The following is a 17,421-nucleotide window of genomic DNA, read 5'->3' on the forward strand; positions in this document are numbered from 1 at the left end:
GATGGTAAATTTAATATTATGTGTTTTTTAACCATAATTGAAAAAAAAAAAAGAATGCATGTAGTTACAAGGTTGAGATGGCAGTGGCTTTGGTCTGGGCAGTTCCAGGGATGCATAGTTGCAGGGACATCTCCCCCATGAGTCAAGGCTGGAGAAAGACAAAGCCCTCTCCTCCACCGCCTTGGATGTCTCTCTGCTCCTACACTGTCATTTCTGAAGTTGATGCCTCCACCAACAGTGTCATACTGAGGTGTCTCCTGTGCCAGCAGCCCATCCTCAGAAAGCTCTACATCCCACCCATGCCACATGTTCTTCCTGGTACTTGCATCTGCCGGCCAGGTTGGTGAGCAGGCTGGCTGGCCTCCACGTCCATCCCAAGTGAACGTCTGCGGCAGATCCAAGCCCAGGCTTTCGGCCCTGTAGTCCCATCATGGGGGGGGTCTTTTGCCTCAGCTCATTTTCTTAGGACACCCTCACTCAGAGGGAATTTAAGGTGTGTTCTTCACACCTTAAGAGATGAAACCCGCTCAGGAAAGTTCTTTTATCCTAAGAGAATTTAGCCAGAAAGAAAGTTAAAATGAGATGCACCAGGAATATGATGGGTTTCTTCAGACCATAGCCAGTTTTCTTGCCTTTAATTTTTATAGATTACTTAAGTTTCTGAAAGCTTGCATTTGGACTCAGGAATCTTTCCCATTTCCAAAGAAGGGGTGTGTTTTTTGGCGGTGGATTATTTTTTCTTCTGCTCATGCACAGTGATCTCTTTGGCCCTGTTTCCATTAGGAGATGAAAGCATGGAAATTAAAAAACAAATCACAGGAATGAGAAGATTACTGAATGACAGCACTGGGAGGATCTATCAACGTGTGGGCAAAGAAGGAGAAAAATTAAAGGAAGAACCCCAGGATTTGGATTCAGTCTGGCCTCCACGTTTGAACTCCTCTGCTGAGGCCCCACAGAGCCTCCACCCTTCTTCACGTGGTGCGTGGAATGAGTTACCAACCCCCAGCGGGCAATTCTCAGGGCAGTATGGCACCCGCTCCAGAACCTTCCAGAGTCAGCCCCACAGCACTGGGAGCTCCAACGGTATGGTCATGATGAGACACTGAGAATGCTCGTGGGGGTGGGGGTGGGGGGGTGTCCAAATGTGTTTTACTTCTAAGTGTTCACCATGGTTTTGAGTTCAAACCCAAACATTAAACCCTCCCCTAGTCCCCTGCCTTGGCTGAGCAACACAAAGAGTATAAAAACCAGAATTGAGAAGCAAGAGTAAGGCTCTATATTAGAAATCACAATTTCTTAGAGGGATTTTAGCCCTTTAGGAAGTGAAAGCTATCATTTGCCGGGCGCCTGGGTGGCTCAGTCGGTTAGGTGACTGCCTTCGGCTCAGGTCATGATCCTGGAGTCCCGGGATCCAGTCCCGCATCGGGCTCCCTGCTCGGCGGGGAGTCTGCTTCTCCCTCTGACCCTCCCCCCTCTCATGTGCTCTCTCTCTCTCAAATAAATAAATAAAATCTTTAAAAAAAAAAAAAAAGCTATCATTTGCCAACACACCGATACTTTTGTCATCGGAAGGAGCTCCCCTTTGTCATCAAAGGGAGCTTCTGGTCAGATGGGTATCATTAATACATCCTCTTGATTGCTTTTTTGCTTTTCTTTATGATCACAAGGGTTGTGGTGAACGGGGGGCAGGGTGGGGAGACACATATCCCAGCATCCTAGTGACACCTTTGCTTTTATGGGACATTCCAGTAACTGCAGCAGATGATCCTTGTTGTAGGGCTTCCTTCATTAGGGCTGAAAACTATCCCTTTAGAGTAAAATTTCCTTAATTTAAATTCCTAACTGTTCAGAAAAGAAAATTAAAAGGTAATTTTTTTTTCAAAGCTTAAAAAAAATTGATAATTTTTTTCTGGACATGTTAACTTACCATCAAGTCACCTTGGATGTTAGTTGTCCCATAAATGTTATATGGATGTGCAGATCTGTAGTTTTCAGAAAGAGAACAAGAAAAAGCAAGACTGCATTTTCAGTTTCCTTGAAAAGTTAAGGATTTTCTTTTTCCATTCATTATTCCTTCAAGAAGAAGAGAACTGTTTTGATTTTTTTTTAACACAATTTGCAATAACCAGTTCAGAGGCATGAAAAGCCATCCCGAGACACTGCTGATGAGACAGGAGGGACCCCAAGAGACGTACGGGAGTCTTCTCTTTCTCTCAATATTGCATAAGCCAGATCACATTCGTGTGCTGGCATGCTTCCAGGTTAGGGGGACATGGCTCTTTAAAGACTCCTCCATAAAAATGAGAAGTCAGTTCTCCTTAAAATTAGAAAATGATTTATAACAAGTTGGAAAGGGTTGGTTTTGTCCTCTAAAAATGACAAAGACAGTACTTAGAATACTGACTAGGAATATTCTTTAAGGCCCTCCTAATTCGACTGCCATGGAAGAAACGGTAAGAGAAATAGGACACCCTCAGGTGTGTATGAAGTTAATTCACCCCACATCAATAAGTTTTGGGTGAAGAGCATTCTGTTTTCCAGGATGCAACAAGGATGGTGGATTTACTCGGGAAAATGTTATTAACGTTAAAAGTTACAAACATAAATTCCCCCATATTGGTTTGAAAACAGATTTTTTGTGTTTATTGTTTGCTTATTTTCAGTAGAAATTCATCATATACAACTGTGACTACTTCGAATTTCATTGAAATTATTTGCGGTTTTAAAAGTTGTAACATCTCAGTTTGCTGCAACTTTGAGTGTAAATAATTACGCTACTCCAAGCATTAAGTTGTCCGTATGTATTTTGTGATTTTGCCGTGGTGAAGTTTTTTATAGTATCCACAAACAGTGCATACTGTGGAATTAAAATTACACTTAATGTATAACAAAAGATGCAATTGGATCCATGCCTTCGAACTTTCCCCTTGTGCCTGGGGACACCCTGAGTGACAGCACATTCCAGTTCCCAGTGGTCGGGTTGGACACAGACGCCAGAGGGAACGCTGCAGGGAGAGGGATTTTCCAAATGTTCCACTGTATCCCAAGGACACGGGGACAACCTATGTTTAATAGGATGGTTTTACTAAGGAAAAGATACTAAATTGAAACAGAGATAAGGAGGCTAAAGCGAGGGAAACGTAAGACATGGGGAGGGGGAAAAGAGGTGTGAGGGTCTCCACTAAGGTGGAGAAAAGCCAGCACCGAATATAGCCTCCCACATACACTCTGCCCCCCCGGCTCTTCCCCGCCCCAGACGTCCCACTCCCACAGTGTTCTAAAAGTTTTAATGTCTTGACAGTTCTTAATTTGGGGAAATACTAGAAAAACTATTTTTTTAATAGTTAGACACATTTGATTTTTAACGTGAGATTTTAGAACGTGCAGCTACCGGGTTTTTCTAGAAGGCCGTTCTTCTCAGAGTTCGTGTTTTTCTGCAAGAGTGTATGTTTCTCGTGAATTTTTATGGTGCTGTCACCTGAGATGCACTGGTGTGACACTAGGGAGGCCTGCTGTGACCGCGAGCGTGGGCACACGTCCGTGCGGGCTCCAGCATCCCGCGAGACACATGCACCTTATGGCGCAGAAGCCTGGATAATTAGATCAAGTCGGCCCCCAACATTCAGGTGGTAACAGATATCGGGTACATTTTCCTTAGGCACTGTTTCATAATAACCGCACGTGCTTCAAAATGCTGTCAGGATACCTTCCTTTCCCCCCCACCCCCTTTATAATTTTGTTGTTGACATTTGGAGTGTGCCATTCTTTTCTTTGATGCTTAGGAGAACTTCCCGCCGTGAATTCGTCCGTTGGATCCAACTGCTGTACTTGCAACTGCCAGTCAACGTTGCAAGCCATCCTCCAAGAACTCAGGACCATGCGGAAATTAATGCAAATTCAAGCAGGTACTGACACCAGGCCCCTGACTTTTAATGCCTTTGACCTCTTCAATTGGGTCGTTTATTGTGCTCTTGGTATTTGGTTCTTCTCACCTTGCTGTCTCGCTGTGCTTTTTCAACATGTTTTTCCTTTAGCAAATCTAACAGGTTTCTCATTGCTGATACTACTACTCATACACTCGTGTGCGCGAGCCACAGAAGTGTGGCTGACTCCTCTTACCTCCTGAGGTGCTCCGTTTGGGGGCTGCATGCATGTCAACAACCCCTACGCCCGTCCCTGCCCCTTGTGGGGCGCAGCGTGACGGTAGGGAAGCTGCACATTGTCGTACAGGTCTGCAGGGCCCTCTCGGGAGCGTGGGCTGTCCTGGTGAAGACTTTCAAGAGCGTAAGCACATGAGGTGCTGCCTCTTAGGCCTTGCTTGCGGCTTGTTTCCCTAATATTCAGCATATAGAAGCCCAAAGACACCTCGTGTCCTGTCTTCCTTAGTTACATGACGCCTCTTTTGTTCTCACTCGTGTTAGTCAAGTGGAAGGATGGAAGAGCCGTGAGTCTGCAGGTTGGGGTCAGTGTCCCTGTTGTCCTCATGAGGCTGTGTGACTTCTCTGTGCTCAGATTTCTCATCTGGAGCTGCAGCATTAATATCTAACTCACAGGATGGTTTTCAAAATAGAATGAGTTAGTAAATGTAAATGAACTCTGTCAAGCATGATACAGGCAGAAACTATTTCGTTAGTGTTGTTCTAAAGACCAGGAGCGGGTTCATAGAAGTCTGGGTCACCACCACAGCGAGTATGGTGTCTAATCTCAACTCAAAAATGCAACTTTTTGGTCACAGATCCAGAAAGTAATAAATCATTTCATTAAGGCCTCCTCTGGTGAGGGAAGACTGCTCCTTGAGCAGGAAATAGCATAGTCATATGTGGCCAGCATTCCCATTCCTGCACTGTAAAGAGATTCAGGAAGGTCATCGTTCAGAAATCGTACTTGGTGCCATTTAGTGAATTCTAGCAAAATTGCAATATACAGTGATGTGGTTTTGATATAAAAAGCTTAATACGTAAACACACCGTCACCCAAGAGCGCAGGAAAGGAAGGTGAACAAAAGGCCCTCTGAAAAGCAACATCTAATTGTATGTGCTGAATTTGGTTTTAGCCCAAGGAAACAATAAGCATTTTGGTGAGGCCAGTAAGCGTTCACTCATCTTGTTCCACCACAACAACCCATGTTCTTATTGACCTGGCAAAAGTTAACATCTCTTAAATGAGGAGCACAGAAAGAAAGTCTCCTTCATGATGTACAGATTCTTTTCCTGGAGGAAGAATTTGTTAGCACTTAAGAAAATATGCATATGAAATTCTAATGATTTATTTTGTTACTTAAGCTCCTTACTACCAAAATGGCAAACTACAAATTGCAACCATTTAAATCCTTTACTGAAGCCCTTTTGGAATCTATTAAGTAAATGCCACTTTGTCACCGTGTTTTCTTTTCTGAACCTTTGCAGATTAGGGCGGTAAATGATTCCAGTTTGTAGGAGAGCAGAAAGGATAAACCAAAAAAATTACTCTTCTTTAATTTCCTTAAACTTAAGAATCTGTGTTGTGTGGGTAGATTGACTTAAGGCTTATTGCCTATAACATGTAGATTTAAATTATATTTAGAAAGTTTCACCTTTACTTGAGGAAGAAGACAAGGAATACGATGAAGCCATAAGATCTGGAAGCAAGAGAGGACTGCTGTGTCTAGACTTGCCAATGGAGGAGAAAAAGTCAGATAGTCCCTGTGTTCTTTAAACCCAAAGCATTTTCACTTTTACTTTAGAATAGCAAAGCTTGGAGAGGCGTGAGTCCTAGACCATTGAAAACTGCTTCCCTTGTCTGTTTGACTTTGGGCGTGGAGACCTGGCCTTGTGTGAAGATCCAGAGAAGAAGAAAAATTCTCCACTCAGGCTTGTACACTGGAATCACTTGAGGAGCTTTGAAAAAGATCTCAATGCCTGGGCGCCACCCCTACAAATTCCAATTCAGTTAGTCTGGGGTAAGGCTGAGGCACGGACTTTTTTTTTTAAAAGCTCCCGGGTGATTCTAACGTGCAGCCAAGGTCAAGCACCAATAAATTGGACTAATACTGCACAGGTGGTTAAAAACCTTTTCAGTGCTCCTATGCAGTGCAAGGAGTTGTTTTCTTTTTTTTTTTTTTTAAGTAATCTCTGCACCCAACGTGGGGCTCGAATTTACAACCCCAAGATCAAGAGTCACATGCTCCTCCAGCTGAGCCAGCCAGGCGCCCCAAGTAGTTCATTTCTAATACTTGTAAATTTCTTGCCAGTCTAGAGATGCAAATACCAAGTTCAAAGTATAAATATCCTTTATTTGCAAACTGATAGGAAATGATCCATATTTATATGCATTTAAAGATCTTTAGTTTTCATTTGGCTTCTTTCTATAAAAAAGCAGGCATATCCAATGATCATATTTAGTAAGCCATATTGAAACATGAAGATTTAAATAATGATGCCATATTTTTCTCTAACACTTTCCATCAGAATATTTCTAAATGGTTAACAAACATGACTTGCCAAAGTACATCTGTGAAAACTATACTTACTATCCTTGATTTCCTTACGTGTAGATTCAGTACTGATACTTGATCTTTGTTCAGTGCTTTTCATCTTTGGAACTCCACCTGTTTCCGGATTTTGCTGGTCTTCTTGACTTGCACAGAACTATGTCATTCCTATTTTTCAGCTACCTAAAACCAAGGTATGGAGGACAGCCTGGTCAGAATGCAGTACTGAGTGCAGTGCTGTGGAGATGGTTTGTGCGTGGACAATATGGGTTTGTGAGGAAGGAGTAACTGGCCCTGATAAATGAGCAGCAGGCTTTGCCCACGGGTGTGCTAGTCATTCCAGACTGATTCTTTAAAAAATGATCATCATTGCTCAGTCTTAGTCCATTTTGGTGCCTGTAGCTTGCCAGCAGCTGATCAGCTTACCCTCAAAGGATGATTAGAATATTCCTGAGTTTGGCTTACCAGGAAGCACGGACAGCTACACCTGAACTTAAGTTCTGAGTTCCCGTTTATATAAAAATGTCCTGCGACTTGTAAGAAGACCCTCAGATGTTCTTCTGTGGCTCAAAATCGCTTTCTTCCACAGAACCCAATGGTAGCAGTAAGTGTGATGATTTACCAGCATCGGGGACAGAGTTTTCTCTGGGTCGCTCTTCTGCATGTAGAACTCGAAAGCACTCCAGAGACGACATTTGGTGTCCTACGGGTCCCACAGGAGATTGACTTTGGTCTCCTTCCTTGACTGAAGCCCATTTCGGTCTCAGCTTGTGGAACATGTAGGTGGACGGGTGATAACTTCTCCCAAGTTCGACTCAGATGCCTGTACTCTATTTTTGTTCATTTTTCACAGTTGGAACCCCAAACAGACAACAACCCCCGATTTCCCTTATATGCTCCCAGCGAACTGCTGTCTCACGCAAGAGAAATAAAAAGAAAAAAGTGCCCCCAAAGACTGTTGAACCTCTGACTGTGAGGCAGAAGCCTGGCGTGTTAGAAACGGAGAAGAAGACAGCCGGGGCCTCAGAGCAGCCTGGCTCCCAGGAGGCCGAGGCCCCCTCGGCCGGGGAGAACCGCGTGCTGGGATTCGGCATCGTCCTGGATTCGCCTGCCTCCGATGTAAGTCCATGTTCTCTGGCTACTGACACGAAACTGATGTCACTTGCAGGAGTTTTATAGCACTAATACACTTTCCCCTTAGCTCGTTCCTCCCACGAACACTAGGGGAACTTGCAAAAGACATGTGAGAATGAGGAAAGGAAGACCATTAATAATTTCCTTGCCTAGAATTTTCACTTCCCAAAATCTTCTACCTTTATTTGAATGTGCCTCCATTCTTTATCCCTGCACGAAGAAGGGTGATGGAGTAAATAATCTGCTCACTAGTTTCTTTAACAGTTTTAATTCTGAAGTGGCCATTTTCAATGTCCTCAGCATAGAGAGCTAAAAGAATGTAATTAAATCCTTTGTAAATGGGCATAAATGAACAGAACCTTACAGATAAGGTCACACCTTTCTAGAAACACAAACTAATAATAAAAAAAGAGCAGTAGTGCTAAATCGATTTTATAGATGCAAGCCACACTGCAATTAGGTTGCAGTGCCATGCCATGTACTCTGTGTAATGATAGGTTAATGCTCTGCAACGGTTTTTCTATTTTAATATCATAGCTAGAAAGTTGTTGCAGTCCCAGATGTTGGATGACATCTAAGATACCCATCCAACTAGCCATTTTATAGCCATATGATTATAAACTGATATCTTTAAGAATATGCTATCTTTGTAACTGCGTACTCTATTTACAATATCTTTATCTAAGTACATTGATGCGAACCCCTCTTGTTGGGGGAGTTCTTAAAATAAACAGGAGTGAGTGATCTATTATTATCAGTTTGCATAGGATGAGAATCCTGCTGAGAACACCCACAGGCCTATATGGGATTGGAGTTTGGCCCTACCTTTTAAACTTTAAATGAAAAATAATTGCTATTTTTTAAAAAAAGTGTTCCCTTTCAAATTGCAGAAAGGCAGTTTGCTAGCATGTATCCATGTTGGGTCTTTACCAAAGGGAAGCGACTTTTTTAGGCTAGAAAGTCATTTGAACTTTTATCCAGTCCTTAGTGTGAAAGGGTTTTCTTGGATTTTTTACCTTTGAACACATGCTAAAATTAGGAAGCAGTTCTTCTCGACTGAAAACTTAATTTTAAAAAAATCATTAATGATGATAATGTTCTACCCCAGGCCAGTCCGCTGACTTGATTACATCATATGCTTATTGCAACTAAGGCCCCGGTTTCAAAACCCAGGTAGATCACATATTTGGAAACAGAGGTGAATTATTCCACAACACAAAGTACATTCAATCTTAAGTAGTTTTCATAATACTTTTATATTTGTCTTGAACTTTCTAAGGGTTCTTTTCTGATAGACATTAATGTATCAGGAGCAATCATTTGAATTGTGTAAATCATCTCCTAAATGGGTCACTCTAGTGCTGATAACTGAACTTTCTCCTTTCTTTATTTTTAAACTCCAAATATACTTCAGAATTAAACTGAGGAAGATCTGATAAAGGCCTTATGTACATTAATAAAACAGAATAGAATTTTACTGATATCAGCATTATAATTTTGTTTATATGCCAAATAAAAATAAATTGCTTTTTATTCATGATTATTTTTGCTAACAAGAGCTGTTAAATGTAACAAAGCACATTCAGAATTGTCCATGAAAACTCAGTTAGGTGCTGATTATCTTTGACCGAAGAATAACGTGCTTCTAAAAGCAAAAAATAGAGATAATTATCTTTACCTTATCCAGCTGATATGCCATTTGATTCACCTGTTCAACAGAAACTGTAACCACACCTAGAGGGCTGTGCAATGAACCCCTTCGTTGGGTGAGGCAGTTGTGTCCACACGTAGTGCTCACTGGCATTAATGAGCCCGCTTCCAAGGTCCCTGGGCAGGGAAGGAGGGGTGTGTGGATTGACTCCCTTAGGTGATGGAACCGTCAGTGCAAAGGCATCCAAATTTAGGTGCCCTTCTATTCTTTATTATTTCTTAGCCACAGTCCTTTTAAAATTTGGTGGAAGTCCAGAGGAGAAAACAGGAAATATTATAATAATCTTGTAGGAATTGTTCTATAAAATGGATTTGAGAAAATGTAATATAACTGGATACATATAAGTGGATGGGAATTCTGCACTTGTGTATTTGAAGATGGGCCCTGGGAAGTACCCAGCATTGGGAGGATTAGGTCCAAAGCTGTAGGACTGGGCAAGTGGTCCAAGGCCACTGGAACAGCCATCTGGCCAGCATTGGTAGCTGATGATGATACAAAGGTAGGATGGGGCCAGGTAGTGGAAGCCCAAATATGCCGTGCTGATGCCCTTGACCTTCATCTGTGGACACTAGGGAGCCATTGCAAGTTTCAAGTAGAGGAATGATCATACTTGTGTCTTAACAGAGTGGCAAGTGGCATTGCCTTGTGGATGGTAGAGAGATGGAGAGAAGAAAGTAGAGACAAAGAGACCAGGAGGAAGACAGTTACAGTCGGTCGGGTGTGGGAGGGTCTACACAAGCAGTGAGCCTGCAGAAAGAGAAAGGAGCCATTTAGGAAGTGCCCACACAGAGGACTTGGTGGCTCAGTCGAAAGCAACCCCCCCACATTTCTCTCTTAGAAAACCAGGTTAGGCACTCTGTTAACTGCGGGGGGGAAGCAAGGGCAGAAGCAGGCCTTCAGTTCCAGATGGGAAACACAAGTAAGTTTAGGATCGCAAAATGGTCCTTAGATGTTTGGAGGGCAAGAGAAAGATTAGAGCTAGAAGCAACGAGAAAAAGACATGTAAAACCTATGCTTCGTCAGGTGTAAAAATTCACATTAATTTCTTCTAATTCACAGTGTATTAAGTCCTTGTTTTGCACCGTGACTTTTAGGGTCACCCGAATACAGATTTGTCTAGGGGCCATGCAGGGCCTTGCAGGGAGACCACCCGTCATCTGAGCGACAACGATTACCCCTACTCAGATGTGGAAAAATACTGAGCTCTCGTCAAAACCAACTGCACTGACCCTCAGAGTGTTGTAAACATTAAATGATAGAGAGCAGGTGAGACTGTCCTCCTGCAGTGCCTGGCACATAAAAGGTACTCAATAAATGTGATTGAGTCTGCAGATGACAAAGCGTCTGCATTTGCATGAAGCACAATATACAAAATAAACTTTTGAAACTTTAGGTCTAGGGCTCAGCTTTAATTAGAAACCTCTCTTCACCTTAACTCCTCATTTCCTCATTCTCTCCTCATTACATCTCTCAGTACCCCTGCCCCCTGGGCTCCAACGTAATTCTTTTTTTTTTTTTTTAAAGATTTATTTATTTGAGAGAGAGAGCACATGTGCTTGCATGGGAGTGGGGGGCAGGGCACAGGGAGCGGGAGGGAGAGAATCTCAAGCAGACTCCCCACTGAGCGCAGAGCCCAACGTGGGGCTCAATCTCACGACCCTGAGATCATGACCTGAGCCGAGACCAAAGGTCAGATGCTCAACCAACTGAGCACCCAAGGTGCTCCCAACATAACTGTCTTTTATAGAACTTTCTATACTTGTCTGTAATTATTTATATGATTTTCTTCCTTCCAGGAAGGAATGCCAGTTTCTCCAGAGCAGGGGCTATATGAAAATAGTGGTATTTGTGTGCCACACTCTGCTCCATAATTTTATATTGCTTTCATCCTCACTCTCTGAGGTGTCATTACTGTCCTCGTAGATGAGGACACTGTGGCATGAACGGCTTACGTAGCCTGCTCAGGTTCACAGCCAGAAAGGTAGAGCTGATTCTCACACCCAGGTCTGCAGTTGCCCTTATCCACCGAGTGACACACTTGGGCGTCCATTCTAGCTCCATTCCTGTACATGAGCCACACTCAGTAACCAGTCACAGGATGATGGTTGTATGAGGAGAACCGAAAGGTTGGACTAAGGCAGTTTACTCTGTTTACTTGGAAGGTTCTAGGAGAGAAGTGAATGGTTAAATGTGCAGGCTCTGAAATCAGGCTGCCTGGGCGAGAAGCTCAGCTGGGTAACCCCTTGCCTCAGTTTCCAGTCCATAAAATGGGAATAACAGTAATGCTGAACTCCTAGAACTGGCCTGTGGAAGAGTTAAATGAAGTAATCTACATGAAGCACTTAGAATAGTTCCTGGTGCATTCTATTTATTTATCTATTTTTTTTTTAAGATTTTATTTATTTATTTGACAGAGAGACACAGCGAGAGAGGAAACACAAGCAGGGGGAGTGGGAGAGAAAGAAGCAGGCTTCTCAAGGAGCAGGGAGCCCGATGCGGGGCTCAATCCCAGGACCCTGGGATCATGACCTGAGCTGAAGGCAGACGCTTAACGACCAGGCGCCCCCCTGGTACATTTTAAACACTCAATAAATATTGGTTCTTTTTTAAACTGTAGCAGTCCTAGCTAAGTACCTTATAGGGACAAATCTCAATGTTAAATAAACTGAAGTGTACATATGAATGAACAAATACACATGAATAAATAGTGTTTACAAAAATAGAGTGGCCAGAAATATTTCTACTTTGGGGCAAGATTATTTGACCCACTTTAAATTAGCACATTAAATAAAATTCAAGCCTAAACTCCACAGAAGCCAAACCAGGAGCCCAAAACCCAAAACCGAATTTCAAATTTAAATACAATGTTTCCTTCTTTCTTTCACAACTCCATGCTCTGCCCTCACTCAGACAAGGCAGCCATGAATTTTTTGCAGTCAGTTTTTTCCTACTTAGTTGGACATACTAAATTGTGATTTTCAGGATAGATATATGTGGCTTAAGCTTGTTTCATTGTTGTTGCTTTTGGATTTGGCTTGTTTTTTGGCTTTGGTGAAACACTCAGATCAATTTTTAAAAATATATTTGTGAGGGGCACCAGGGTGGCTCAGTCAGCTGAGCGTCCAACTCTGATCTCCGCTCAGGTCTTGATCTCAGGGTCGTGAGTTTGAGCCCCGCATTGGGCTCCAAGCTGGGTATGGAGCCTACTTAAAAACCAAATATATATATATGATACGTATGATAATTATTAATAGTAGGACACTTTTTTCTCTTTATTGGAATTATTGTGAATATTTTCCAGTAATCCTAGATTATCCAAATTTAAAAGTTATCAGAAGATAAATCTATGGCTACCCATCACCTGAAGATAATTTCATTAATGTTTATACTAAGTCATTCTTCTAAAAATAAATAATTTAAAATGTATTGCTCTCAACATAAGTAACTTCTGAAATCAGAATCTGTTTTGTTAACACCTTCTTAGCCCAATAAATACATCATCCACTGGGAACTAGTAAAGCAAATCAGCGGAGCAGGCGACTCTTTATTCGCTGACCCGCTGAACTTAAAGCAGTATATGCTTGAGAGAGAAGGTTCCAGTGCAGACTGATTGGGTTCAAATCCTTACTTCGTCTCTAATTAGCTGGATAATCTTAAACAAGTTACCTGACCTTTCCAAGCCTTAGTTTTTGCATCTGCAAACTGGGGATAATAAAATAGTCACTTCACAGGGTGAGGGTGAAGTTAGAAAAACCCCCTTCACCTGGGTTAGCCTAGAGCCTGGGAATATGGAGTATCGAGTAAATGTTAATGACATCACCATTTTCCGGGGTGTACCTAAATGAACAAAATAGTCCTTGCCCTGCAAGAAGCATAGGAGGAAAACACATAAGCAATAGTAACAGTATAATAGGACGTTAGCTCTAGTTGTGGCAGTCAGAAGATGGCAGGGGAGCCTGGAAGAGCAGGACTGACTGGCCCTTTGCCAGGAGGGTCAAAGACAGGCTCTCCGAGGAGCAGGTGCACTAGAGTTAGGATGGAAAAAGCTGGATGGCAGTGGCTAAAAATCTTACGTCTTCAACATTTGGGCTCAAATATCTTTAGCATAAATCAAGCCATAGTGCTTAGAGCCATTAATTTACCACCTGAGGAAGGAAAAAGCTAAAAACATCTCTAAATGACTTTGGAGTATCTCATTATGCAAGTGCATGGAGAAATTTCAAGGGGCCGAGTTGTATTGTATTTTCTAGTTAAATGCTTAGTTCTACCAAAATTTTGTCAAATAAAAAATCTATAAAGGCTTGGCCCTTTGATGACTTCTTGTCATGTTTATCCAATTCAACCTTAAATATATGCTAGTACATAGACTGTAATAGAACTTTTGCCCAAGCATTTTTTACTTACTACAGAACATCCACCTTACAATCGAGTCTTGATGGGGGCACCTGGGTGGCTCATTCGGTTAAGCATCTGCCTTCAGCTCCTGTCATGATTTCAGGGCTCTGGGATCGAGCCCCACATGGGGCTCCCTGCTCAGTGGGGAGTCTGCTTCTCCCTCTCCCTCTGCTGCTCCCCCTGCTCATGCTCTCTCTCTATCTCAAATAAATAAATAAAATCTTTAAAAAAAAAAATCAAGTCTTGATACAGTACATCCAAGGTGGAGACTCTGCCCCATCGACACTGAGATTCTCAGCTCCCAGCGAGACCTGCTACAGCAGGCCTGCCTTGTGATCTGGTATATTCTTATGAGTACCCACCTCCCTGGCCATGATTATGGCATTGCATTTAATAAATAGTAATAGTGGTTCCTGCTATATCTACCTGGAACAGACCTGAGTTATAGGAAATGATTTCAGTTCTTCCCAAACAGAACCAAGAGCACGTTTGTGAGCAAAATAAAATCCATTGTGAAGGGGTTTTGTGGCTCTTTAAAATTTCTTTTCATAAACTAAAGCTCATTTTCCTAGAAACACATCTAACATACTGCAAAATAAATACTAAATGAGAATAAAGGATCACTGTATATGAAAGTATTAGGAGCAGAAAGACTAAATTCATAGTCTTTAAACAATCTTTAAAATTCTGTTACGTGTTTTCAGCCCCAAATCAGTTAGTCTTATTACACAGAATCCTGCCTCTTCATGCATGGTTTTTTTCTTGAGCCAACTAGCTAGCCAGTGGAGTATACCAACTATTGTGTGTAATTTATTAATTTGCAATTGAAAATTTGAGGTTAATTCCAGTATGAATATTCATGCAGTTTTTTTTTTTTTTTACTCTTTTAACCAGGAACCACATTTAGCTATTTGCATGTTTTACTGTAATTTGGCATTGATAGTACCTTCTGGAAAATAGCCTCTATCAGATCTGTTCCCTCTGTGATTAATTGATATGATCTCTTTAAAATTGTTTTACGTGTTTTTCTTTAGATTATACAGGGAATCAAATGATACAATTGCTCATAGGGCCTGAGGGGGAATCTTTTAATTTACCTGGTTAGGGGATTTCCCCACCCATACTAGATCTTGACCCCAGCTTCTACTAAGCAAAGGAAGGCCTTGACTGAAATGCAAAGGGGAACAGGAGAGTTAATGCCCACAGGCCTGAGTCCGTGAACATTTTTAAGGGTCATTATGGCTATACGTGGTTTTTGCCTCCAGAGCTTCCCTGGGTGTAAGACATGAAGCCACTGCATAAGGAAAATTCAACGTTTGATATACTCTGGTGCTAAGTAGCTGCAGTTCCGAAAATGGGCAAGACATTCATGAAAATCCAAATTTATAGCACGAATTCAGACTCTTAACTCGTAAGATGAGGACTCTAAGTGTTGTAAATTCCGCCCCACACTGGATGTCGTCCTTTAAAGATCGAACTACCTCAGTAAACAATAGAATCTGTCAGTGTATTAGCAATCTGTCTTTGCTTGAAGAGCAGAGAATGATGCTGTCAAAGAAAGTCTGGTTTGTAAAATGATATTCATTTGGAATAGTGTGGTTTCTATCACAGGCATCCTTAGTAAGCAGAAAGAGCTCATTTAAACTAGCACTAGTAAGAGGAGATTCAACGATACAATTGGAGTTTTAACCTGTTTTTAAATATACGTGCAGATTATAGCTCATTACATGGTAGTAATGCACGGTGATTGTATTTACAAAATGGAGGAAATCCGAAGGTTTCATTGTGAAAATTTGAGATTAGTTTTCTCTATGTTTCAGAAAATAAAGCGACCCTCTTTTTGTTTTTAAGGAATTAGTTTGTTGCTTTGTGGCACCTGGTAGAGCATTAGCGCTGCGCTAGGAGGAGCTAAGGAATCTGCATAAGAGAAAAAGGGCCTGGAGAGCAGGAAGGGGGCAAATATGAGTCACCTTTGCTCTTGCTGCTATTGCCTCAAGTCCTAAAACCGACTCCTTTGTAAGAGGCTCATAACTGGGCAAGTTCACGTTCCTTGATCTGGTAAGAACACTTCAAAACAACAGTATTTGTCCGTCAGTAGAAAGTGGGCCAGGAAGTACTGACAGTTTCTGCATTAGGAGAGCGTCTCAGAAATCAAGACACTCTATGATCCCATAGGGAGTCTCCTGGCTCCACAGACACCTCCCGATATTTAGTTTTAGGAGTCGCAGCAAATGCTAGAAACACCAACTGCCTCTCTTGTCTCCTAAATCCTGCCGTAAGGCCCTTATAAAATGCTGTCCTGACCCCTCCCCAACCCCTCTCGCCCCTCACCCGCCAAATGCTGCCTAGTGCCCTGAACCTCTCTTGTAGTGTTATCGCTTTGTACTTTATATATAGATATTTGTGTCTATATCTCATCTAGGGAGCCCGCCCTGAAACTCCTTGCGCATGGAGTTACACACACAGTAAATACGTCTGGACTCAGTCAGTTCAGTGCTCCCCGAGCAGTCTGCTCCTTAAGTGAGCGTGAGTGCTGCCCCAGGAGAACTGGCACGCTGAGCCACCGCATGGCAGACTCTCAAACACACTCCCTTTACATTGGGCCAAAAGGTCTCTAAATCAATATTATCTTTGAATGAATGAATTTTGAACAAATTCTTACATAGTGTTTTGCTTATTCTGACAAATACCTATTGGGCAGTGACTGGGCATTTGGCTGAGTACAAAAGAGCGCATATTCTCACGAGAAACACAAACTCCCAACCAAATAAATGCAGTGCGGAAAGTGCTGGAAATATAGTTGGTAGAAAAGACTGAGTCTGTGAAGAAAGGAGGGGCTGATTTTTGCCTGATGGCTAGATGAGGTCCGTAGTCCTCAAACCAGGGTCAAGTCCTCCAGGGTGGGTCCTGGGCACGTTCTGGAGTCTCAGGTCAGGTGGCTGAGTCTGAAGCACCGGGTTGATGGCACCAGAATTCAGCAGGGATATATGAACGAGAGCAGTTGGTGTCTTCCCCTTTTGACCCCTGAACATTTAAAAGCTTCTATACCCCCTTAGCCCCTCATACAGCTACAAGCAGCTGCTTCTATAAAGTAAATTGAGATTACTTTTTTTAATGGCTTTTTGAGTGATATAGGAACACCTAGCAAAAATCTGAGATCAGTAGATTTAGAATAAGGTCTGAATTCAGCCATTGATATGCATAGCAAAATTCTGGTTATGAATGAAACTTCATCTTAGATGATGATGGTAAAATTCTCTCCATCTACTATTTCCACATCGAATCATTCAACAAATATGCATTGAGCACCCAGTGTGGGACAGGAGACGAGGGCACAGCCTCTGGCTCCCAGCAACGCCCCTACACACCTTTTACCAGCAGCATGACCCAAAACTCAGCAACCAGTCTGACAGCACTCTTCGGAGAGCGATGTTTACCAAGCATCCAGGGACCAAAAGTTGAAAGGCAAAGTGAAGCAGAGAAATGCAATGACTTCGTGGATAATCCAGTCAAGAATAGCATTTGGCAAGGGCAGGGCCCAAACTTCCTGCATCATCTGAATCATTTACACCCTCTTTACTTTGACCGCAGTGTGCTAGGCATTTTGAGAAGCACTAGGACAAACAAAAGTAAAAATTCCTATTCTCCAGGAGAAAAACTAATCCCAGATCCTCTTTTCTAATATGGTTTTAAAAATCTGTAGTAGCAC

The 17,421-nt window shown here is 42.2% G+C and overlaps 1 protein-coding gene across 10 annotated transcripts in view; it reads left to right on the forward strand.

The window, feature by feature from the left end:
- Window positions 1–17,421, forward strand: part of BEND7 (BEN domain containing 7) — a 79,668-nt gene that overhangs the window by 25,732 nt on the left and 36,515 nt on the right. For 9 of the 10 annotated variants that reach the window (XM_035021615.1, XM_035021616.1, XM_035021606.1 and 6 more), the window contains 3 exons: window positions 784–1,086; window positions 3,786–3,908; window positions 7,326–7,591. In XM_035021615.1, the coding sequence (XP_034877506.1) occupies window positions 784–1,086; window positions 3,786–3,908; window positions 7,326–7,591 (692 nt within the window). The remainder of the gene's footprint in view (window positions 1–783; window positions 1,087–3,785; window positions 3,909–7,325; window positions 7,592–17,421) is intronic. The other variant, XM_035021614.1, reaches the window with a different exon arrangement.

The sequence above is a fragment of the Mirounga leonina genome, unplaced genomic scaffold, assembly GCF_011800145.1.
Source record: "Mirounga leonina isolate KUSES-001 unplaced genomic scaffold, KU_Mleo_1.0 Mir_175, whole genome shotgun sequence".
In the NCBI taxonomy this organism is placed as follows: domain Eukaryota; kingdom Metazoa; phylum Chordata; class Mammalia; order Carnivora; family Phocidae; genus Mirounga; species Mirounga leonina.